This window comes from Poromitra crassiceps, assembly GCF_964638095.1.
Source record: "Poromitra crassiceps genome assembly, chromosome: 30".
Classification (NCBI taxonomy): Eukaryota; Metazoa; Chordata; class Actinopteri; order Beryciformes; family Melamphaidae; genus Poromitra; species Poromitra crassiceps.
The window spans coordinates 3,709,299-3,734,740 of record NC_139652.1 but is presented as its reverse complement, the minus strand read 5'-3'; the positions used below and the strand labels follow the sequence as shown (position 1 = coordinate 3,734,740).

Genomic DNA, 25,442 nt, shown 5'->3' with positions numbered 1-25,442 from the left:
ACAACAATAATAATAATGCATATTGTCTAAAAACTACATTTGTTTTCATCTATCCTTTCCTCCAAAAAACATAAAAAACAAAACAAAAACATATATATATATATATATATATATATATATATATATATATTCATATAATGGAAGTTCTTTCGTCACTTCTTTTTTGGCTAAATAGGTAACTTAAATATTTACAATGATTATTTTACAACCATTGGCCCAGCCCATTTGAAGATAAAATGTTCCTTTTGTGTTTTTTTCTAGAATAAAAAGCAGTGAGGAATGGGGGAGGAGGGATGGAGAGAGGAATGGTCCCAGTGAATGGCGAGGTCGGGCCTGGAGGGAGGGAGGGAGGGAGGAGAGAGAGAGAGAGGGAGGGAGGGAGGGAGGAGAGAGAGAGAGAGAGGGAGGGGGAGAAGGAAGGAGAGAGGGACAGGTCAGCCTCCTGGTCCGGGATGCACCGCGTGGTCGGGTCTAGGTTAAGCATAATGGGACTGTAAGAACCTGACATTTGAAGGTTGTTCCGTGATTCTCCTGCAGCACTCTGTTCTCCGGCGGTCTCCAAGAGTTTCCAGGGCTCACCCCGCTCATGCCGCAGGGGCACACGGGGTCAACCGTCCCATTTTCCAGGGGCGCGCATAGAGATCCAAAGTCACACCCACTTCCGGGTTAGGCATATGAACCGAGGGATTTCACCCGCCATTTTATTTTCCATTGACATTTTGTAAAATGGTTATATAAAATAGTTGTAGTTGGTCAGACCGAGCGATTCAGCTATACTTAGAACCATGAGAGGCCATAGAACATTTCACCAGAACTTAAAAACCAAACGTCGACATTTCCCCCCACGCTTTTTTTAAAGTTTTGGTCTGAGTGAAATGTTCTATGGTCTCTCCTGATTCTAAATATAGCTGAATTGCTTGGTTTGACTGAGTAAAACAATTTTGATATGCCCGTGGAAAAATAAATGGTGGACGAAATCTCTTGGTTCACATACCTAACCTGGAAGTGGGCGTGACTTTGGTTCTCTATCAGAACCCGTGAACCTGCTCTGGGGCGGACGAACAGTGCATCTGGTCCTGAGGTTTGGCGCGCGTAGAGGATGGCTCACGGTCTCCGTTTCCAGTCGCCTGTTCAGTCGTCTGGCTGTAACGCGCTCTCCACTCAGCCCCCCCTGACCCCCCCCCCCCCCCCGCTCCCCCCTACATGCCCGCCAGCTGTCCGAGCGCCATCCTGAACTGCTGCGTGCAGCCGGCCAGCTCGCGCACCCTCTCCGTCATGTCGCGGGCGGCGCCCGGCGACGGGTAGTGCAGCGCGGCCGTCTTGGTGCTGGTCACCATGTCTTTGAGTTTGTCGCACAGGGCGTTGGAGCTCTGGGCCAGGCGCGCCCGCACCTCGGGCGCCCGGGCCTGTCGCGACAGCGTGTCTCCGATGAACACCAGCTTGTGGGCGCTGAGGATCACCAGCTTGCTGTGCGCCACGAAGATCTTCGGCGGCTGGTTGGAGCTGACGGCGCTGAAGAAGGCATCGACGGCGTTGGTCACCGTGGTGACGTTCTGCTCGCACTGCTCCTGGTGGAAGAGAGATGAGACGGTAGAGGACCAATCAGGCTGACATCGCGGTAACACACAAGCACTTCCAGGGTTTATCCCCCATTAGTGCTAATTTTTTATTTATTTATCCTGGTTGCTGCTCCACCCTCTGCCGATCTGGGGAGAGCCGAAACTGGCTCCATGCTATACAGTATAATATACAGTATAATATGCAGTATAATATACAGTATAATATACAGTATAATATGCAGTATAATTAAGCAATATAGCATGAGAGCTAGTGTGTTGTGGCCTCGTGGGATAACAACTGATCAGCGGGATATATGCCACAACACACGCTGCTCGAGTGCTATATTGCTTTTATAAAACGGTTTCCAAGTATGATAATATAAATATAATAATAATACTATAAGTCCGACTGGCATAGTATTCTGATAGAGTCAGTTGAAACACTACTGTAAGGCGGGACCTCTAGCAAGAAGATAGACGTGCGGGTGATTTGATTTGATCGTTCTGGAGACTGAAGTTGACATTGGCCAATCCTGGCGCTTGCTGAGAAGCTGAGAGCTTTCTGGAAACCCCGACAGGCAGCTCGAGCGCAGCGCTGCATTCTCAGCGCTTGCTGAGAAGCTGAGAGCTTTCTGCAAAGCCCGACACCAACTAACGTTATGGGGTTAAATGCGGGGTTAAATGCGGGGTTAACAGCCTTTTTTTTGCAAAGAAGACATTAGCCCGCATCTATTCTTGTACAAAACATAATAATAACATAATGTAGCCTATACAGTATTTATATTTATATTTTTGTTTTAACTACAAACATAAATAAACGTCAACTTGAAACTCTGTTTCAACTACCACACACAGCCTATAATATTATAGCCTATGTTTATTTTTATTTTATTTTTTCACCCGGCTCGCGGCGCGGTACCAAATGCGTTGCGGCCCGGTACCGGTCCGCGGCCCGGTGGTTGGGGACCACTGCTTTAGACCCCTAGTATTTACTCTGCTTTAGTCTATGGAACCCCTAGTATTTACTGTGCTTTAGTCTATGGAACCCCTAGTATTTACTGTGCTTTAGTCTATGCAACCCCTAGTATTTACTGTGCTTTAGTCTATGGAACCCCTAGTATTTACTGTGCTTTAGTCTATGCAACCCCTAGTATTTACTGTGCTTTAGTCTATGCAACCCCTAGTATTTACTGTGCTTTAGTCTATGGAACCCCTAGTATTTACTGTGCTTTAGTCTATGGAACCCCTAGTATTTACTGTGCTTTAGTCTATGGAACCCCTAGTATTTACTGTGCTTTAGTATATGGAACCCCTAGTATTTACTGTGCTTTAGTCTATGGAACCCCTAGTATTTACTCTGCTTTAGTCTATGCAACCCCTAGTATTTACTGTGCTTTAGTCTATGGAACCCCTAGTATTTACTGTGCTTTAGTCTATGGAACCCCTAGTATTTACTGTGCTTTAGTCTATGGAACCCCTAGTATTTACTGTGCTTTAGTCTATGGAACCCCTAGTATTTACTCTGCTTTAGTCTATGGAACCCCTAGTATTTACTGTGCTTTAGTCTATGCAACCCCTAGTATTTACTGTGCTTTTCAAAGCGCTGTAATCACGGTAACACGGTAATCACGGTAACACGGTTTAATATAATTACAATTTGAAAAGGTAATACTAACCGTCAGGAATGTTATCACGGTTTATCACTAAACCGGTTATCATTTCATCCCTACCTGGTAGAAGAGGAGGAGCTGCCGGTCGCCCTGGCACAGCTTGGAGGGGGCGGAGGGGGCGGGGGAGGGTGAGCCGTTCCGGGCGAGCTGGTTGGCCAGCGGGTGGTGCGGGGGCGGGACCCAGCCTGACATGTCATTGTTGATTGGCTGGCTGACTTCCTGTTCTAGCCGCTCAAACTGTTTAATCTGGAGAGAGAGAGAGAGAGAAGATCATTATTGACTGGCGGTTTTCATGTTGTCTATGTTCTATGTTAACACATTCACTGCCAGCCGTTTTTTTTTACTGTAGGTAGCTTCTGCCAAAGGTTTTTTTTTAGGAATCTGGCTCATCTTTCAAGACCCGAGGATTCTTTTCTGCTAAGATTTTGTGAACACAAAATATCTCAAAAGAACTAATAGAATGTGTGCTTTCTCTGTCTAAAAGAGTTAGTTTGTAGAGTTAGTAGTTATGTAGGCATTAGCACTTGAATACAGCATGGTTTCAGCGTCTGAAAATTTAAGCTGAGATAAATAGCTTTTTGTGAAATTCGATAGAACAGTCACTTTAACCATTCATTTCTGGCATCAGTAAGACGTCAGACATCTAAACAATAGTTTTGAACAGTAATTTCCTCCATAACAGCAGGAAACCCCCCTCTCCTTCAAACTCCTCCCTCCGTGTGTGTTCTTCTTGGCTGCAGCGGGCGTGTCACAAGCTCGTTTCTGCTGCTGCTGCTCCTGTCTGCTGGCGGCCGCTGGGCAAGTCTGGATGGGCTCGCTCGTTTCTTGGGGTTTCGGTTGAGAGCTTTGATGAAGCTTTTGCGATTCTGGTCTTATTTATGCTGCGTGTTTCAAAGTGTGTTGCACCCATAATCTATTATGCAAATTTGCAATCCCCCACCGCCAGCAACCAGCGCGAAAACGAAAGCGTTTTCGCCAATCCATTTTACAGTATGAGAATGGTTTCATCGCGCGTTCCCCTGCAGTTTTGGCTCGGCTTTTTCTAGTCTGGAGAGCACTGTCGCCACTTAGTGGGTCGGTGGAATGGGTTGTACACGTTCGGTGGCCCCCATATTTATATAGAAGATTAAGGGTTAGATGCACACCCCACCGTCAATTTTTTTTTTTTTGACGTATCAACACGTCATTGGCAGTGAACGTGTTAACCTGTGCCTCACACACACACGCACGCGCACACACACACACACACACGCACGCGCACACACACACACACACACACACACACACACACACACACACACACACACACACACACACACACACACACACACACACACACACACACACACACACACACACACACACACAGGTACCTGTTGCTGTTCCAGTTGTGTCTTGTTGTGTCTGATGATGTTGCCTTTCTCCAGCAGCTGTTTTTGGTTCTTCTCAAACTCTTCCTTTCCCTGAGCAGGACAGAGACAGGTGAGCAGGACAGAGACAGGTGAGGAGGACAGAGACAGGTGAGCAGCACAGAGACAGGTGAGCAGGACAGAGACAGGTGAGCAGGACAGAGACAGGTGAGCAGGACAGAGACAGGTGAGCAGGACAGAGACAGGTGAGCAGGACAGAGACAGGTGAGCAGGACAGAGACAGGTGAGCAGGACAGAGACAGGTGAGCAGCACATAGACAGGTGAGCAGGACAGAGACAGGTGAGCAGGACAGAGACAGGTGAGCAGGACAGAGACAGGTGAGCAGGACAGAGACAGGTGAGCAGGACAGAGACAGGTGAACAGCACATAGACAGGTGAGCAGGACAGAGACAGGTGAGTAGGACATAGACAGGTGAGCAGGACAGAGACAGGTGAGCAGGACAGAGACAGGTGAGCAGGACAGAGACAGGTGAGCAGGACAGAGACAGGTGAGCAGCACAGAGACAGGTGAGCAGCACAGAGACAGGTGAGCAGCACAGAGACAGGTGAGCAGGACAGAGACAGGTGAGCAGCACAGAGACAGGTGAGCAGGACAGAGACAGGTGAGCAGGACAGAGACAGGTGAGCAGGACAGAGACAGGTGAGCAGCACAGAGACAGGTGAGCAGGACAGAGACAGGTGAGCAGCACATAGACAGGTGAGCAGGACAGAGACAGGTGAGCAGGACAGAGACAGGTGAGCAGGACAGAGACAGGTGAGCAGGACAGAGACAGGTGAGCAGGACAGAGACAGGTGAGTAGGACAGAGACAGGTGAGCAGGACAGAGACAGGTGAGCAGGACAGAGACAGGTGAGTAGGACAGAGACAGGTGAGCAGCACAGAGACAGGTGAGCAGCATAGAGACAGGTGAGCAGGACAGAGACAGGTGAGTAGGACAGAGACAGGTGAGCAGGACAGAGACAGGTGAGCAGGACAGAGACAGGTGAGCAGCACAGAGACAGGTGAGCAGCACAGAGACAGGTGAGCAGCACAGAGACAGGTGAGCAGGACAGAGACAGGTGAGCAGCACAGAGACAGGTGAGCAGCACAGAGACAGGTGAGCAGGACAGAGACAGGTGAGCAGGACAGAGACAGGTGAGCAGGACAGAGACAGGTGAGCAGGACATAGACAGGTGAGCAGGACATAGACAGGTGAGCCACAGGCGCAAATTAGAGCCGTGCCAAATAATCTGCGCCCCCAAAATGCCTGAGCAAACGGGATTTGGGCGATCTTAACTAGCAGAATTATTCACAGGTGTGGCCAGGCAATGCCTGGGCGTGACATCAATAAAACCAATCGGATTCCCGTCGCATACCTCGCTGTTAGCGCGAGGTATGCAATATGCTTAATTCTCTCCATGCGTAATAGAGTGGACTCACTCGTGCTGAGGACAGCGAGAGATGGAGAGAGCTTGTTGACAGATCGTCTGTGGTGCCAACGACCCTCCGGGTTATGGGATAGGTGAAGGTAAATAGCCTATGTCCATTGTCCAACAAGTTTTCTAAATTAATTTCCCTCTTTGCGATGTGATAAAAGTTTCTCATTGAGTTATAGTTGATTACCTCACTGAATTTTCTGCTAATACCCAATTTTAGCAGCATAATTTGATGTCCTGGCGTGGCAAGGCTGTGCGTAATGACATATCCAAAAGGAATTTTACTCTGCACTACAGCTCAAAAGTATTGCAGCTCCAAGTATCAAATCCTCAATTTTCTCTATTATTACTGCACATGGCTACTTTTTCATCAATTAATACAAGCAGTCAGATAAATATCAACTCCCTTTTTTACTTAGAAAGTGCTTTAAAATCTGAATGTCAACAGAAATTTAAACATAAATGATTCAACGATTCGATTCGATTCGATTCACACGTCCACATCCCGATGCATCGATTATACGATTCATTTTGACACCCCTAGTGTGTGTGTGTGTTTGTGCTCGTGCGCGTGTGTGTCTGTGTGCTTGTGTGTGTTTGTGCTCATGCGCGTGTGTGTCTGTGTGCTCGTGTGTGTGTGTGTGTGTGTTTGTGCTCGTGCGCGTGTGTGTCTGTGTGCTCGTGTGTGTGTGTGTGTGTGTGTATGTGCTCGTGCGCGTGTGTGTTTGTGTGCTTGTGTGTGTGTGTGTATGTGTGTGTGTGTGTTTGTGCTCATGCGCGTGTGTGTTTGTGTGCTTGTGTGTGTGTGTGTGTGTGTGTGTGTGTGTGTGTTTGTGCTCGTGCGCGTGTGTGTTTGTGTGCTTGTGTGTGTGTGTGTTTGTGCTCGTGCGCGTGTGTGTACCTGTAGATGTACATAGTCATAGTCTTCCATCCATCCTTCCTCTGTGGTCTCATAGGGCCTGTCCAGCCCGCCCTCTTCCTCTGCAGCTGTAAACTTGGGCGGTGAGGGGAGGGGCCTGGACTGAATGCTTCCCCTCTCTCCGCCCTGATAGGTCCCCGAGCCCGTCACGTGACCGCCCGTCTCCCCCGGGATCGGCGGGAGGGGCAACTGCTGCTGCTGCCGATTGGTCCGTTTGAAGAGCAGCGAGGCGTTGCCGTGGAGAAAGGAAGCCAGCTGCTTGGCGTCATCGGGGACGCCGCGCGCCGTCATGACCAGGCGCTCCAGGTCGTCCCCGCCCGCCGGGGGCGTGGCCAGCGCTGCAGGCGACCAGGCCATGGCGTCCAGGCTCTGACCGTGAAACACCAGACTCTGAAACACCTCCTCCATCTTGCCCACCTGCAGGGTTGGGAGGGTCGCTTAAAACATTTCATCTGATACCATTACTATTTACCTGTTAAAATGTGTAATCAGTAACGTAATGCAAGTATCATAATATTAAAGTAACGTAACTGATTACTTTCTCTTACTTTTGGATTACTTTTGAACACATTTCCTGCATCTGACTACTGGAGTCCGGGGTCATGCTCCACAGGAGGATTTCTTTTTTTTAAACAGCTCTTTCAGACCTTATGTGATGTTACAGCAGCTTTCAGCCAATCAGACTTTATATGATGTAATCCTCCTAGTAATCCAAATCTGGATTTAATGTAACTGTAATCTTAACTACCTCTTTTTTTCTGTAGCTGTAGGGGATAACAGTTACCGTTTTTTTTGTAATCTGATTATGTAAATGGTAAAATGGTAAATGGACTGTATTTATAGAGCGCATTTTATATATAGTCTATCGACTACCCAAAGCGCTTTTACATGAATATCTCACATTCACCCATTCACACACCGACGGCGTCTGCAGCCATGCAGGGCGCTAACTGCTCGTCGGGAGCAGTTAGGGGTTCAGTGTCGTCTTGCTCAAGGACACTTCGGCACACTGCCGGGAGGAGCACAGCCTCGAAACCGGGAACCTTCCGATTCCCAGGCGACGGCTCCACCTCCTGAGCTAACGCCGCCCCCCCTATGTAATCCCACTACATGTAATCCGTTACTCCCCCAAGCCTTGCCCACCTGTCGGCCCAGTTTGGCCTGCAGCGAGCGGTCGGTGGCCTGAGCTGCGTTGGCCACGGCGCCACGGGCGAACTCCAGGAAGTCTCGCACGGCGGCGCGCACGCGGTCGGCCGCCTGGCGGATGGCCGGGAGGTTCCCCTCCATGTGGGCGCGGCTTCGCCAGCTGCCCGTGATGAAGGACATCAGGAGGGACACGTTGGATTCCACCGCCTGCTGGAGGCGGGACAGACGCTCCATGGCCTGCTCCAGGTCCAAGATCAGGGGCTTCCCGGGGGCACAGCCAGGGGCTAGGGATGCAAACGTCAATCAATTTCCTCGATCGATGAATTGGTCGCGTTAACGATCAATTCATCCATGAATCATGATAAACAATAGCACATAGCCTACAATTGTCAATGAATCAGTTCATGTTTGATGGATGAAATTCTTAACAGCGCTTCATCGATTGCCTACCAGGGGAGGAAGAGGAGGGGTCGCGGACAGGAAGCATGTCTAAGGAGGACGAGGAGTGGTTGCTCCGCGTGCTGCCAGTGCTCGAGGCAGACAGACGCTTGAAGGATAAAGGAAGCTCCTCGTTGGAGGACTGGGCATCGCGCACGACCTGCAAAACAAACATGAAGCACACAGTTAGAGGACAAAATATCAGGCTGAATTCTCACAGTCAGACAGTCAGAATTAAAACAGTAATAAAACATATCAATTCCCTGCACATTTCTGTTATATATTGTATATCGTCGCTGTCGGGCCAGGACCTCGAATGTCACTTTTTTCACTTTTTTATTTTTTGTCATGAATCAATGCCATTGGTCACCCTTCACGTCTCTGTGTGGTTTTTAACAAATGCAACCAATGGAAAAGCATTAAAACGAGCTTGTGAGTAAATCTCGTAACGCCATTCGCCCTCAATCTGTCAGTCAAACCTCGAAATTCCCCCCCTACCTCCGTGTGTACCCCCCACGCAGGACAATAAACCCGGAAAAGACACACGGCAGACGCGCTGTGTATTTCTCATATCGTTTTGACTAATCCTGGCTTCCTCTGACGTTAATATATCAATAAAATGTTTTCCAGTTATTCCTAGGCTGCAAACCTGTTTTAACATGCAAATCGGAGTGCTTTCTGACGAGAATAAAGTAACGTTAACGTTACGTTATGTCAGACTATTTCTCACCCCATGCGAAAGCCCCCATTCGGCCATGAGAGCGAGGAGGGCTGCTGCTGCTGCTACGCGCGCCCCCGCGGCCTGGAGCTTGGGGGCTCGTGCATGAGTATGCGACTCTCTCCCGCTTGACTGGCCGTGAGAAAGCGCTTCCAAGTCGGACTCATAATATAAACAACATCATTTGAGCTTATCCAGGTAAGATATTTATAAAATAATGACACATTCAGCGGGAAACTAACTATAATTAAGACATGTGCCAACTTGGACGACATTTGGTCCAGTAGTTTAAGAGCAAACAGGTTTTTTTTACTTCCTGAAAAGTGTCTGTTTTGGAGATTCGAGGTCCTGGAAGGACAGCAGCGATATAACATCCACACTATGGGAAGTATATCATTTATTATCGCTTTGCATCTTACCCTACCGTATCATCATAACGTAACGTAAGGGAACGCAAGGTAACGTAACATACGGTAATGCAAGGTAACATAATGTAACAAAACACCAGGTAATGAGGTAACATAACATTAAGGTAGTGTAGTAAGTAATATAGGATAACGCAAGCCCACGTAACACAACATAATGTAACATAGCTAATGTAACATAACAGTAATGTTAGTATTGAAATTGTATTATAAGGCCTGCGACAGTCCCCTGCCCGTGACTGCAGCTCAGTGTTTCCCATACATAAAGGAATTTGTGGCAGGCCGCCACAAAAGGATTTTGACCCAATTTTTTTTTTTTACAGTGCACCTGAACACAACATGCAAGATACCAGCTGAATAAGTGTCCAATAAATGTTCATGTCATTCTGGCCAATACTTCTGTTATAGCATTTCAGTATGGAATATCTTTCAATAATCTATAATTTAGCTGCTAAATTGTCAAATACCGCCATCTGCTCGCTACCCAGGCACTTATGTATGTACTTAACCTAACTAACTTAACCTAACTAACTATCCGGTGTGCACAACATTGTCAGCCTAAACTCCGGCTGACACCCCAAAAACCTACAATCCGCTACGGAAAAATGTATATTGTTTGTTTATTAACTGGCCCCTCGCCTTCTATCATTTCACGAAAGTGGCAAAGCAAGTTGAGTATCCCTGACCTATAGGGAGAAATTTAGTTTGTCATTGTAAACCCACAGCACAGTAATGATGACATGTTCTTCATAGATCTAGCCTTTTAATTTTGCTTTTAAGCTTTCTCAAAGTACACCAATTTCACGCATTTTACTTTAAAATGTTTAAAACAAATCTCGCGGGGGGGCATGTCCCCGCACCCCCCTAGGGGGGCTGCGGTCCCCCACCACAAATACTCAAAATCCTGTGGGAAACACTGCAGCTGAACTGGAGACTGACCTGCGGTGGGACGTCGTAGATGTAGTCTCCTGCCCTCTCTCCAGCCCTGTCCTCCCTCTCTCGGGGGTAGTGGTAGACGTCCTGGGTGGGCTGACCCGTCCGCAGGCTGGCTGGGATGTCGTAGACATCTTGGTGGGCGTAGCCGGCCGAGCGCTTGTCCGTCAGGATGGGGGGCGGGACATCGTACACATCCTCCGGGATGGGCGGCTCGTCATCGTCGTCGTCGTCCAGGTTGCCGTGGTGATAGTTGCCGTGGACGCCGCCGGGAGGTTGGGCTTTCAGCTTGGCGAAGTGGGGCGGGACGTCGTAGGTCTCCTCTCTGATTGGCTGGGCGTCGGGGACGTCCTTACTGACAGACGGGGGGAAGTCGTACACCTGGAGAGAGAGGAAGAGACAGTGGGTTTGATTCATTTTGTTCCATTAAAGTCGATCTGTAAGTATCATTAGTCAGCACAAAACAACTTGAGTTAAGATCTTCCTTTAAGGTTTCTTTGAAATAAAAACGGTTGCACAAAGCAGCCTTAAGTCTTCTTAAGGTTTTCTTAAAAGGTTTAAGTCTAAGGAGAAGACTTAAGGGTGTTTTGTGCAACCAATTTGATTTGAAAGAAGTCTTTCAAATAATACTTCATTCTTAAGTCAAGGTGCTTTGTGCAACCGGCGCCTGCTTTTACTTGTGAGCATTTGGTTTAAATTGTATATAATACATAATATGCACACAATAACTCCCCACATCCAATGCCATACCGTTTGCTGTGTGTTCTTGTCTGTGCTGGCTGGGGTGTCATATATATCCTGGCCAGTAGAGGGCCCCTTCATCACCATGGGTGGAGTGTCATACACCTAGAGAAAGAGAATGAGAGAGAGAGACACACACACACACACACACACACAGACAGACAGGGTGAAATTCAGAAATAAGATGCGGTTGTAAACACACACAACCAACACACACACAAACAAGCATCTTTTTCAATGCTTGGAGAGAACACAGAATAGAGCAACACACACGCACACGCACACACACACGCACACACACCAGGGGCGTTTCTACGGGTGGGCCCGGGTAGGCACAGGCCCACCCACTTCTCGCCCTGGCGCAGCCAAAAAAATAAAAAATAAAAACAAAATGAATTGGTTGTTTTCTAGAGGCAAACTTATATACTTATATTATGGGATGAGCAGCTCCTTCACTCTTAAAATAAAATATGTACACAGGGAAACACATACATTGCATTTCCCCCTGTTTTTCTTTTCTTTTTCTTTGGCTCTGAATCTAAAGTTTGATGGTCACAGTTCAGCAGCTGCTTGGTTGTCTTGGTTTCAGGCTCAAAACTCTTTATAGAAGAAGGCTTTCTCATATCCTCCTCTTCCCCTTCATCCTCCTCATCCTCCCGCTGGCTGTGTGTGTGTGTGTGTGTGTGTGTGTGTGTGTGTGTGTGTGTGTGTGTGTGTATGCGTGTGACCTTTTCTTTCGGCTTGTCAGCATCATGATTCTCCTTTGTGTGTGTGTGTGTGTGTGTGTGTGTGTGTGTGTGTGTGTGTGTGTGAGAGAGAGTGAGTGTGTGTGTGTTTGCGTGCATGTGTGTGTGTGTGTGTGTGTATGCTTATTAAGCACAACGCAGAGTGTGTGGAAGAGTACAGAGTTAGATTAACCTGTGTGTGTGTGTGTGTGTGTGTGTGTGTGTGCGTGCGCGCGAGAGCGTGTGTGCGCACACACTACATTCTGTATAGTGGGAAAATATAGCTTATTTTGTAGCCTGGGGACATTGACATGTCTACACACACGCATGCACACACACACGCACACACACGCACACACACACGCACACACACGCACACGCGCGCGCTGCGCGCACACACACACACACACACACACACACACACACACACACACACACAGAGTAGTGTAATATGTAGCTCCCTGTGGGTTATGAATGACCTTGACTAAAAATAGCTGTGGATTTCAAATGTAGACAGAGAATATCCTCAACGTATCAAATATTAACACTACAGAGAGCGGACCGTGTGTGTGTGTGTGTGTGTGTGTGTGTGTGTGTGTGTGTGTGTGTGTGTGTGTGTGTGTGTGTGTGTGTGTGTGTGTGTGTGTGTGTGTGTGTGTGTGTGTGTGTGTGTGTGTGTGTGTGTGTGTGTGTGTGTGTGTGTGTGTGTGTGTGTGTGTGTGTGTGTGTGTGTGAGTCACATTTCCGAGGAGGCAGGCTGTGGGTTTGACGCGGAAGTATATTTAGGCCTGTAGAAAGCTAGCAAAACTCTCACCTAAAAAGTTATTTATTCACAGAATCTTTGCGCTAACCACAAGATGAAACCTTGGGAGACCTCACGCCAATTATAACTTCAAACAGAGAGGATCTGTTCGCCTTTTTGTGATCATCCATTAATAAGTGTGCAAACCACAACAAATGCAAGAGTCCCCATTACAAGACAGTGAGATTATTTTATGATTTTTGAAGAGTAACTGTGATTATTTTTAAATCACGCTTTTCAGAAAATGCTTTGAAAATCATAGACGTGGTCCTCATTTGTGAAGATTATCTTGATGAACACAAAGTTAGCCATCTATCTATCTATATTATTATACATTTGACAATGTGGGCTCTGTTTCAATTTTTGTCCCACTGATGATGTCAGCGTAATAAGGGGGCACACACACACACACACACACACACACACACACACACAGTGTTACCTGTGTGTGTAGGTTGGGGCGGGTGGGGGGCACGTCGTAGATGTCCTGGTGTCTGGGTGGGACGTCATACTCGTCCTGCTCCCCCTTCACACAGTCATACACATACACCTGACCCACACGAGTAGGGACTACCACCTGGAGAGAGAGAGAGAGAGAGAGAGAGAGAGAGAGAGAGAGAGAGAGAGAGAGAGAGAGAGAGAGACAGAGAGAGAGAGAGAGAGGGGGGGAGAGAGAGAGAGAGAGAGAGAGAGAGAGGGAGAGAGAGAGAGAGAGAGAGAGGGATGAGTAAGATTCAACATCCTATAATAATAATGCAGAGTCTCTGTATGTGAGTGAGTGAGTGAGTGAGTGAGTGAGTGCGTGAGTGAGTGAGTGAGTGAGTGCGTCAGGTGACAATGCCCAGTACATTATTTTATTGTCATTGTTGACTTTGATTTCATGACGTGGTTTAGGTGCCTAAATCCTCAACTGACACTTCCTTCCTCTGCAAACAGATCAAAGTCTGCGTTCATTTGGCTACGGCAACCTGCGAGGTAAAAAAAAAAGCAAAATGCAAACACACATTGCAACATCAGAAGAAAAGAGTCACCTTTGAACGGATTTATTTTCCCACACTAAATGAACAACAGTGAGGCTAAAGGTAGAAAGAAGTACCTGCAACACACACACACACACACACACACACACACACACACACACACACACACACACACACAGACACACACACAGACACACACACACACACACACACAGACACACACACACACAGACACAGACACAGACACACACACACACACACACACACACACACACACACACACACACACACACACACACAGACACAGACACAGACACACACACACACACACACACACACACACAGCAGTAAAAACAGAGCAGGGGTCCTATATGAGTGGTCGTGGGAACAAGGCTGATCTATTGTGTGCCTGTTTCAACTCTGTATTATCTGACTGAGTGTAGAGTCAACCAGCTGGCCTGGGAAACCACAACACACACACACACACACACACACACACACACAGGCACGTGCACACATAGACATGAAAGGGGGCTTGAGCCCCTGCCTTTTTTTCAGTCTGTAAAAAGTGCCTTTTTTTTTTTTTTTTTTTTTATTATAATACATTTTTCATTTTCATTCCAACAACACATGAACAAAACAAACAGCTCAGACACATGAAAAAATAAAATAAAAAGTGCCCTTTCCTGACCATGAATGCATTTCTAATGATGCTTTGTATGGAAATTGCCCTTTCCATGCCATCACTGAATGCAGCATTCAAAGAGAAATGCCTTTTCCGAGCTCTCTTGGCCTTGAATGCACCATTTGTAATAGGCCTCTGCATGGAGCAGTGTTTTTCTAAACCGCCCCTGAAGGCACCAACCCAAAAACGCACGTGGCCCGTCCCCACCCACTCCAGCAGTGCGCACTCCACTCAGCCAGAGCAACCATGCAGACGGACAGCAGCAGCACAGGCGCACACAGTCTGACAGATATATCAGTCAGTCAACGTGAATCAGGTATGTATGTTTGTCAAAGTCTCATCCTAAAATGAGATATTCCTCTAAATCTGGTTAAAATCGGAATATTTAAAATGAGTTATACCCCTAAATTGGCCTTCAAATTGCCTCAAATTTCCGCCCGCCAAAGGTGACTCCGGTAGTGCCCTTTTATGAATTTGAGCCCCTGCCCCTCTAATGTTCTCTGCACGTCCCTGCACACACACACACACACACACACACACACACCAAACCAATGTCAAAGAACTAGCGGCCATGTGCGTCTGGGTAGTGTGTTGAGGTAGAGGCACTTGCCTACCACCGCAGAGACGCGGGTTCAATTCCCGCAGTGGTACTTCCGGCTTGGTCAGACGTTCTGACAATCCGTAATGAATACACTAGATCAGGGGGTCTCTCAACCCCCCACCCCACATCACAACTCTGATCAACACACAATCAGATTTCTACAAGATATAGTCAAGTCAAGTCAAGTTTATTTATATAGCCCTAACAAGCATGTCCCAGAGGGCTTCACAGAGAATATATCTAGCTAATTCTAGCTGACACAACAGTAGCAAATTACAGTAGTAATGATAACACATTGAACAATTGATAAAGAAATATAGAAAATATAGAAATATAGGAGAGAGCAGAGGAGAGAGCAGGAGAAGGGAGGGAGAGCAGGGGGAATGTGAGAGAGGAGAGAGCAGATATATTGCAGATATATAGCAGATATACTGTATATATTATAGATGGTTTTCACCAGAGTGCAACCCCACAGCACTTCCTTTTTCTCAGCATTCGGCAAACTGCAGAAATATTCACTCGACATCGTTACTTTTGTTTTCGCTGCTCAGCTGTATAGACGGGTTTCACGGAATGGTCAGTCCTGCACTTGAATGTTTTTTTTTCCTTTTATGTCCATAGCAAACACTGCAACAGGAAGTGAGCGGGGGTTCAATTTAGAATGTTTTTGTTGTCAAGTTAAAACCGTCTATAAGATATAAGATAAAAGTGGTCCTCATTTGTGAAGATTATCATGCTGAACACAAAGTTCGCTGTTTCATAAACTTTTGCTAACCACAGACCTGATTTCATTCATTTAAGTGAAATTCCCATACAAAAAGCCCATTGACTTTTACAGGTAGGAACCAGGAAGTGCAGGGACTTCTGGGTAAGCCTATACAAATATCTCATCCCTGCAATACTCTATGGCTTGCGTCCAGACCTTTATGAATGGCCATGTAAATACCAGAGAGTGCTGAAGACTGTGATTCAGAGGGGGTGTGGACACCACCAGGCTATTTGAGACCTTCAGTCCAACTCTCCATTGAAAGAGCTGAAAGCCAGGATGACACCAGTGCTGCTGCTGCTCAGAGCTCAGGTCAAACATCTCCCTTCATCTACTGCTGCTGCTGCTCAGAGCTCAGGTCAAACATCTTCCTTCATCTGCTGCTGCTGCTCAGAGCTCAGGTCAAACATCTCCCTTCATCTGCTGCTGCTCAGAGCTCAGGTCAAACATCTTCCTTCATCTGCTGCTGCTGCTGCTCAGAGCTCAGGTCAAACATCTCCCTTCATCTGCTGCTGCTCAGAGCTCAGATCAAACATCTTCCTTCATCTGCTGCTGCTGCTGCTCAGAGCTCAGGTCAAACATCTTCCTTCATCTGCTGCTGCTGCTCAGAGCTCAGGTCAAACATCTTCCTTCATCTGCTGCTGCTCAGAGCTCAGGTCAAACATCTTCCTTCATCTGCTGCTGCTCAGAGCTCAGGTCAAACATCTTCCTTTATCTGCTGCTGCTCAGAGCTCAGGTCAAACATCTTCCTTCATCTGCTGCTGCTGCTCAGAGCTCAGGTCAAACATCTCCCTTCATCTGCTGCTGCTGCTCAAAGCTCAGGTCAAACATCTTCCTTCATCTACTGCTGCTGCTCAGAGGTCAGGTCAAACATCTTCCTTCATCTGCTGCTGCTCAGAGCTCAGGTCAAACATCTTCCTTCATCTGCTGCTGCTCAGAGCTCAGGTCAAACATCTTCCTTCATCTGCTGCTGCTGCTCAGAGCTCAGGTCAAACATCTTCCTTCATCTACTGCTGCTGCTGCTCAGAGCTCAGGTCAAACATCTTCCTTCATCTGCTGCTGCTGCTGCTCAGAGCTCAGGTCAAACATCTTCCTTCATCTGCTGCTGCTGCTGCTCAGAGCTCAGGTCAAACATCTTCCTTCATCTGCTGCTGCTGCTCAGAGCTCAGGTCAAACATCTTCCTTCATCTACTGCTGCTGCTGCTCAGAGCTCAGGTCAAACATCTTCCTTCATCTGCTGCTGCTGCTGCTCAGAGCTCAGGTCAAACATCTTCCTTCATCTGCTGCTGCTGCTGCTCAGAGCTCAGGTCAAACATCTTCCTTCATCTGCTGCTGCTGCTCAGAGCTCAGGTCAAACATCTTCCTTCATCTGCTGCTGCTGCTCAGAGCTCAGGTCAAACATCTCCCTTCATCTGCTGCTGCTCAGAGCTCAGGTCAAACATCTTCCTTCATCTGCTGCTGCTGCTCAGAGCTCAGGTCAAACATCTCCCTTCATCTGGAAACAATCTGACAGCACTTTGGATCAATACTCCACCTTCACCTTCACAGCTGTCACCATGGCAACACACCATGTGGCTATAGCAACAGCACATGTGATAGACTGCCTTTCTGGAATAGGAATCCTCTCTCTAAGTAACGCGCACGCGCACGCACACACACACACACACACACACACACACACACACACACACACACACACGCGTGCGCGCACGTGAAAGCATATGAAGAACATGATTTCACATTCAATATCACAGAGATGGAGACGATGTACTGTGAATCCATACTAATGCAGCACACTTCCACTCAGCGCCATCTACTGTCTATTTAGTCAGAATGACAGACGCGCACGCACACACACACACACACACACACACACACACACACACACACACACACACGCGTGCGCGCACGTGAAAGCATATGAAGAACATGATTTCACATTCAATATCACAGAGATGGAGACGATGTACTGTGAATCCATACTAATGCAGCACACTTCCACTCAGCGCCATCTACTGTCCATTTAGTCAGAATGACAGACGTGCACGCAGACACACACACACACACACACACACACACACACACAGACACACACACACACACACACACACACACACACACACACACACACAGACACGCACGCACGCACGCACACACACACACACACACACACACCCCTTCCTGGGGAAAATCCTCTAATGTAGGAGACAATACTACTGTGTAGTGTACTCTATGATAATAAACACTACACAGTACTACTGTGTAGTGTACTCTATGATAATAAACACTACACAGTACTACTGTGTAGTGTACTCTATGATAATAAACACTACACAGTACTACTGTGTAGTGTACTCTATGATAAACACTACACAGTACTACTGTGTAGTGTAGATAATCCAGAAGATATCCAAAATCAGGTCATATGGATGAAGTGTTGTCATTTTCATAAATGATATACTAGATGGCACAGACTTTCTTCCACACTAACAGTTTTGCTGTATATGTATGGTCAGTTGGTCAGTTGGTGATATGTTTAATTTAAATCAACTCCTTTCACCTTCCCAATTAACTGGAAACGGGTTGATGCAGACAGCAAGTCTGTGCACTAGGGCTGTCACTTTTCATTCGAAATTCGAATGCAACTTCGAATGTAGGGGAGGGGTTCGTGTTCGATATGTAAATTGACTGTTCGAATTTTATTTTTATTTTTTTATTATTATTATTATTATTATTATTATTATTATTATTATTATTATTATTATTATTATTATTATTATTATTTTTTTATGAACCAAAATGAACCAACTGCTGCTTGCTGGTAATGTTAATCCCATGTCAGAAAAAGTCTCCAGATTTGTCGCGTTAGTCTCTTCTGAGAAAGATTGTCTCCAGGGTCTGAAAAGTTGTCTCGAGTTGGATGCAGCCAAGTTTGTGAGGCAGTGTTGTGACTGTGAGCGTCCAAGCTAACACGTCGGGCTGATGCCCGGTGGCCTGGACTGAAAAAAAAAAAAAAAATTTTTTTTTTTTTTTAATTAACCAAAAAACTTCGAATATATTCGAACGAATTTCGGGCAATTAAAGTTCGTTCGAACTTTATTTTGGGAAAAAGTGACAGCCCTACTGTGCATCTACAGTACTTCTAGGTCTCAGAAATGTCTAAAACAAAGATAAATAAAACAATCAGTTATCATTTCATTTGACACTGAGCAGTGGTCTTACTGCGTTCCCAATACAGGCTCCTATCATCTTCAAGCGCTATCTGCTTTCTGTGCTTGTGCCCCCGGTTTGCGCGCCGTAACGGCGTGTCTATGCTATCGTGGACGAGCGAGCGCAGACGGCCATTTTGCACTCCGGCCCAGTAGCGGCCGGCCACTAGAGGACGCCAGGGCGCCGCCCCACCTACTGTCCACCTGTCTATCCACATGAAAGAGGGGGAAATTAAACGTTATATATATATATATATATATATTTTTAATGAGCGAGGTGAATATTAGATAGTGAGTATATCATCTGCAATAAATATGTAGATTCACAATTATCTACATGTGTACTGTTTTTGGGTCAATATTTTCTTGCACCGAATTGCCACGGACGCCGTCCGGGGACTTCCGGTTTACTTCCGGTTTCCACCAGTGCAGATCATTAGAGTATCAGGATCTGTGAAGTTGCACATGCGCTGTTCACTCTCAAAAACAAAGAGATTTGGGAGGGCTCTGGGCGCACGTATCTAGCGACCAAGTGGAGGTGGGGTCAGGTAGAGTGAGTGTCGTGATGTAGGCTAGGCTACGTAGATGGGTAGCGACCATAGGGTAGCGACGCAGTATATATAAACACTAGTAGCAGTCCCACGCCGACGGCTTTGCAGCGCGCGCGCGAAGCAAAGAAGTTTGTTTTCAACTGCCATAAAACAAAAGACGTTTTGCAAGAATGGAGAAAGAAAATTTTGTGAAGTCACTCAAAACGACGCCGTTTGAGAGACGGAATTTACAGGAGAAGCATCGAGTGAAAGAGCTTGGACCAGATCACCCTGAGCTCGCCATTAAACAACAGGCTACAGACAGAGGAAGAAAATACACTCGTTTCTAGTAGCTAGTAACGTCCGTTACTACTTGCTTGATTTAGGGCTGGAGTGGACGATAATTCAATAGCCTATTATTGTTGTCTTTCAGTGGAATCATCGTGATGATGACAAGCAAATGTTACTTAATAACTGATCAAATGAGGTATGGCAGGAATATTATTTGAAAATATAAGGTTTGTTTGACATCACCATTCAGTTCAATGAGATGAACACTGATTTTGCATACGTGAAACATATGATATTGATATTGAGAATAATCCTTATGATTATCATATTGATTTCAACCCCATTGTCTAGGCCTATATAGCGCCCTCCCTGGACAAAAATGCACCAGCCGCTACTGCTCCGGCCGCGATAGCCGGCACTTTTGTGGCCCTTGTTGCCTGTGCCGTATGTTAAACCGGGCGTGGCTGTGCTAAATCCTCACGTTTGCTATCGTCCCTAATGTGCACGGCTCTTTGCACTAAGACCTCTAAAAAGCAGGTCTTAGCGCAAAAAATACGCCGCTGCGCTTGAGCGCACCATTAATCTTTCCTCTTTGCAGCGAACTGCATGCTGGGAAATCCTTGGATACGTCGTTACGCACGGATGTCCCCCTTAAAATACAAACGCCAGGACATCCAATTCTGTGGGGTTTTCTGTAGAAAAATAAACAGGAACAAATAGGCTACAAAGAGGGGTTCATGGGAAATGAATTGAGAAAACTTGGACATTGTAGCCTAGCCTTGCAATTAGGGATGGGAATCGAGAAGCAGTTCTTGTTGAGAACCGGGTCCCAGTGGATCAATTCCTTGGAATCGTTAGCCAAAATCCTTAACAATTCCACTATCGATTCCATGCGCGATGACGTCACACGCTGCGACACGCACGCAACGCAGCCTTGTTTTGTTTAGACCGCAGCCACCATGGCGTCTAGGCAGAAGCAAAACGATGACCACACAGTGCCACTTGCAATGCTTGCAAAACCTCTATTTCGTCAAAGGGGGGAAATACTAGCAATATGCAGAAACATTTGTCCACACAGCATGCAATAATTTTGGAGGAATGTCACGTCTTTGATGTGCTACGGAGTGACGATAACGTGGCTAACGTTAGCGCGTCATCTGTTAATATGGAGAGTAAACTCCTCCAGACCCTGTCTATTGTGTAAACCAGATTACACCAATACTCCATTTCCATCCATTTAATTTAGAGGATGATGACGTTCAGAGTCAGACTGGTTCAGGGGCTGGTAGTCGCTTTGGGTCAGAGGCTGCAGCGAGTACTTCTTGTGCAGCTCTAGCCCCTCCATTCACCCAGGCAGGGAAGAGTAAAATGACCGAGGCGAGGGTAAACGAATGTCACCGAGCAGTGAGTTTGTCTGACATGCCAGCTAAAGTAAAATGTCAAAGTTGCATGTTGTCATTCTAACCACAAGTTCTGTTTCATTCATTCCCACTATATATTTTCTATAGGGAGATGACAAAGATGCTCAACCCAAAATACAAACCCCCAAACAGAGCCAGTTTAACAGACACACTGATCCCTGCTTGGTATGGGATTGAAAAGAGCAATCTGATCTCAGAGCTGAATAATAATACATAATTATAATAATAATAATCTAAAAGAAAATTAATGTTAATAAACCCGTTTGTACTCTTTTTTTCCCCTTGCCCAATGAGAATCGATAAGGAATCGGATCGATAAGCAGAATCGAAAATGGAATCGGAATCGCTAAAATCTTATCAATTCCCATCCCTACTTGCAATAATCAAATGTCTGTTTCCCCGGTGCAAACACCTTTCTATTTTCCACTTCCACTTTCCACTTTACTAATTCCCAATATTTCCTTCAGCCACGGTGAGTCACCGCTCCAATGAACATCATCACCATGATTCAAAGCTGCCAAGTTCTCTCTCTCTCTCTCTCTCTCTCTCTCTCTCTCTCTCTCTTGCTGTCTCTCTCTCTCTCTCTCTCTCTCTCTCTCTCTCTTCCCACTGACAGAAGCCTTTCAACAGTATTGACCACACTTGGCTAAGTGCCAGATGTGACCCACACACACACACACACACACACACACACACACACACACACACACACACACACACACACACACTCGCTCAGGCATAGGACATCTACAGTGGCGTGTCTGATTGATAATTCATGCTATTGATCAGCTCTCTGTGTGTACTCCAGGGACACACACTTACAGGCTGCAGTCTAAGTGCTGTGTGTGTGTGTGTGTGTGTGTGTGTGTGTGTGTGTGTGTGTGTGTGTGTGTGTGTATGTGTGCGTGCGTGCGTGCGTGCGTGCGTGTGTGAGTGTGTGTGTGTGTGTATGTGTGTATGTGCATGTGTGTGTGTGTGTGTGTGTGTGTGTGTATGTGTGTATGTGCATGTGTAGTCTGGTTAGCAGTCTGCTAAGTCATTAATTGCTTTAGGAGATCAGAGCTATATGGATCAATGATCACCACTAGTAAGTGATAGACATCCTACTCACTCTGTGTGTGTGTGTGTGTGTGTGTGTGTGTGTGTGTGTGTGTGTGTGTGTGTGTGTGTGTGTGTGTGTGTGTGTGTGTGTGTGTAGTCATCACTGTTAATTGATAGGTAAGGGATAATCAACGAGTCGGCATACGGGCGAGACCTCGAGGGCAAACCAACGAGTGATGGGGAGGAGGAGGAGGAGGAGAAGGAGGAGGAGGAGGAGGAGGAGGAGGAGGAGGAGGAGGAGGAGGAGGAGGAGGAGGAGGAGGAGGATGACGAGGAGGATGACGAGGAGGAGGCACGGTAGAAATAGAGAGCCGCAGGGATGACGTATTTTTGTAGTCGGAACGCGGAAGTCCCGGACTTCCTGGTTCTTCACTGTTTCTGTCTATGGGATTTTTGAATGGGTTTTTGGCGCGATGCTTCAAATAAGGTCTCTGGGCAACGCAAGCTTAATCAAACGCGAACCAGAGTTCAGCCGGATAATCTTCACACATGAGGACCACTTTCATGAGTTTTGTAGCGTAAATGCGAGCCCTAGAAGTAAAAAGCTTGTGCTAAGCTAATCCAGAACTACACACAGTGTCGCATAGGCTTCCCCGTCACGTCACCACTCAACCTGGAGTGTTGTTGATGTGTGCACTGATTACCCCGGGCTGAACGGGGCTGAACCAGGTGAGGGCAAGAGAATTTCCATGTTCGTCCTTTGAAGTGGTGACGTTATTGACGTATAATATCCCCGTCGACTCAACAGTGTAGTCTCATTTAGCCGTTTGCTAGCTAGCCGTCCTTTTAACGGCCCGTAAAAGCTTAAAAACTCATAAAAGTGGTCCTCATGTGTGAAGATGATATTACTAAACACTGGTTTGCGTTTGAATAAGCTTGCGTTGCCCAGAGACCTTATTAGAAGCATCGCGCCAAAAACCGTATATATTTGTTATATATATTTGTTTTTAAATCATCAGAACAGAATGTACATCTGTGTGGATCACAGAGCAGAGAAAAGAGTGACATCTACACTATATAGTTTATTGAAGTTTATTGAAAGTTTCTGGTACAGGACTATAGTCCTCTACACCAGACTCACACTCAGGCCTTGGCCACACTGATCCGTCCGAAAATGAACAGAACAGATAGACAGATAGATTTATGTCCGTTGCATGTACAAGTAACCTACTTGTACAGCAGGTGGCGGTAAGCACCTTGAAGGTGTCAGCCTATATACCCGCCTATAAACCGAGAGAAGAAGAAAGCTGGCGTCAGCTAGCTGTTAGCTCTGTGCGCTACGTTACTTATGTGGCAATAAAATGCCACCGAATGACCAGATTAGATGGTGAAATCAGACGGTGACACTGACTATCACGTTGTACAACAGCGGGATGGTGTACACAGCATTAATTATAGCCTCCTTCACCGCCTCGGCCGCCATCTTCTTTGAAAAGTTGAAACAAATCTCGGAACGCCTCCTCTCGAGACCTCGACTCTGATTGGCTAAACGGACAGTGACTATCCGACCATCCGACCATCCGATACGTCCATCCAGAAAAAGTTCATCCCTCTTCAACTTTCTGTCCATCAAAACGTATGCAAATTTTCTGGATACGTACGCTTCTGAGTGCTCCACGGACAGTCGGACAGCTGTCATTGAAAATTAATGGAAGTGAACAGAGAAATGAACGCACACGGACAGACACCACGGATCAGTGTGGCCAAGGCCTCAGTACAATCATAAAAAATCCTATATATAAATATATACATTAGCATGATGCTACTGTAGCATATTGCTCTAAAGTATTGCACCAATTGTTCAGAGTTGCTTTGATGCAGCTGAACACTGGCCTCAAGTCCAAGTCCAGTCACCAGTCCTGAAACCTGGACTCGAGTACTACAAGACTGCCAATCAACTGTGAGCTGTTCCCTTTGAAAAATACACACATATTGGTATATATTTTACATATTGTCCTGTGAATGTTTCTATCTTATAGTTTATTTTATATTTAGCGTTCTTGACCTGCAGTACTACTTACTTACTCATGACTTTCTTATTTTCTCTTACTATGCTTATTGTTGTTATTAGGGATGCACCGATCGATCGGCACGTGACCGGAAATGGCCGATTTTCACGTGATCGGCCTCGATCGGTGATCTGCGCCGGTCACTCTAATAGCCGATTCTGTGAGCCGATTTTCACATGACGTGCGCGCACCCCAAAGCACCGAGACAGGCACCCAGCCACCACACCACACACGCCAGCATACCTTCCTCGTGGATTTTTTTCACCGTCAGTGAAGTAGACAAATCTCGCAGTTTGTCACACATGCAAGTCGAAAATAAGCCGTGGAGACAGAGATGCGGCCGAGTCCCGCTCGGCTGGAGTCAAGTCTGAGCGGCTCGCTTCACCTCACTGGCCCCCCTCTCTCTGCTCTCTCTACCCGGGAAGCAGTGCTGCTGCAACCGGCCACAGTGCACAGCCGACTTGGCGAGGTGAACGCGAGCATTGTGTCCACCATTCCCCGACCTGCCTTTTCCATTCCACATCAGCGCTGGTGCCTCAGCCTGTCAGTCATGTTGTAACGTAGATACAGGAGAGACTATTTGTTTCGTATTGCAAATAGAACGACGGACATAATAATAAAAATGCATCGGACTCACAAGTGTGCAAGGATTTCTGTGCGTGGTGATATTTTTTCGGATGGCATTGGCAGATAAAAATACGCATACCAAACTTCGGACTGTGTGTAAACTCCGCCTGATATTCAGACTGAAGATCGTTACTGTAACTCATAAACTCATTTCCCCTCTACTCAAGAGGACTGGTCTGGAGCCAGGCTATAAACTCCTTGTCCATGGATCATTTTGATGTTCTGTTGCACCTGTTTTCTTTTGGAAAAGTAAATGCATGATAGCTGTGGGATATAGGCTATTGGATTTAATTTAATTGT

The 25,442-nt window shown here is 46.5% G+C and overlaps 1 protein-coding gene across 1 annotated transcript in view; it reads right to left on the bottom strand.

The window, feature by feature from the left end:
* Window positions 1-1,199: 1,199 nt before the first annotated feature.
* Window positions 1,200-25,442, bottom strand: part of bcar1 (BCAR1 scaffold protein, Cas family member) — a gene marked incomplete at its 3' end in the record, with an annotated part of 83,329 nt that continues 59,086 nt past the window's right edge. Inside the window, exons 3-11 of the mRNA XM_083663175.1 lie at window positions 13,365-13,499; window positions 11,405-11,500; window positions 10,661-11,035; window positions 8,591-8,738; window positions 8,138-8,424; window positions 6,977-7,411; window positions 4,603-4,692; window positions 3,290-3,475; window positions 1,200-1,568 (exon numbers count right to left, since the gene is read on the bottom strand). Coding sequence (XP_083519301.1) covers window positions 1,200-1,568; window positions 3,290-3,475; window positions 4,603-4,692; window positions 6,977-7,411; window positions 8,138-8,424; window positions 8,591-8,738; window positions 10,661-11,035; window positions 11,405-11,500; window positions 13,365-13,499 — 2,121 coding nt within the window. The remainder of the gene's footprint in view (window positions 1,569-3,289; window positions 3,476-4,602; window positions 4,693-6,976; window positions 7,412-8,137; window positions 8,425-8,590; window positions 8,739-10,660; window positions 11,036-11,404; window positions 11,501-13,364; window positions 13,500-25,442) is intronic.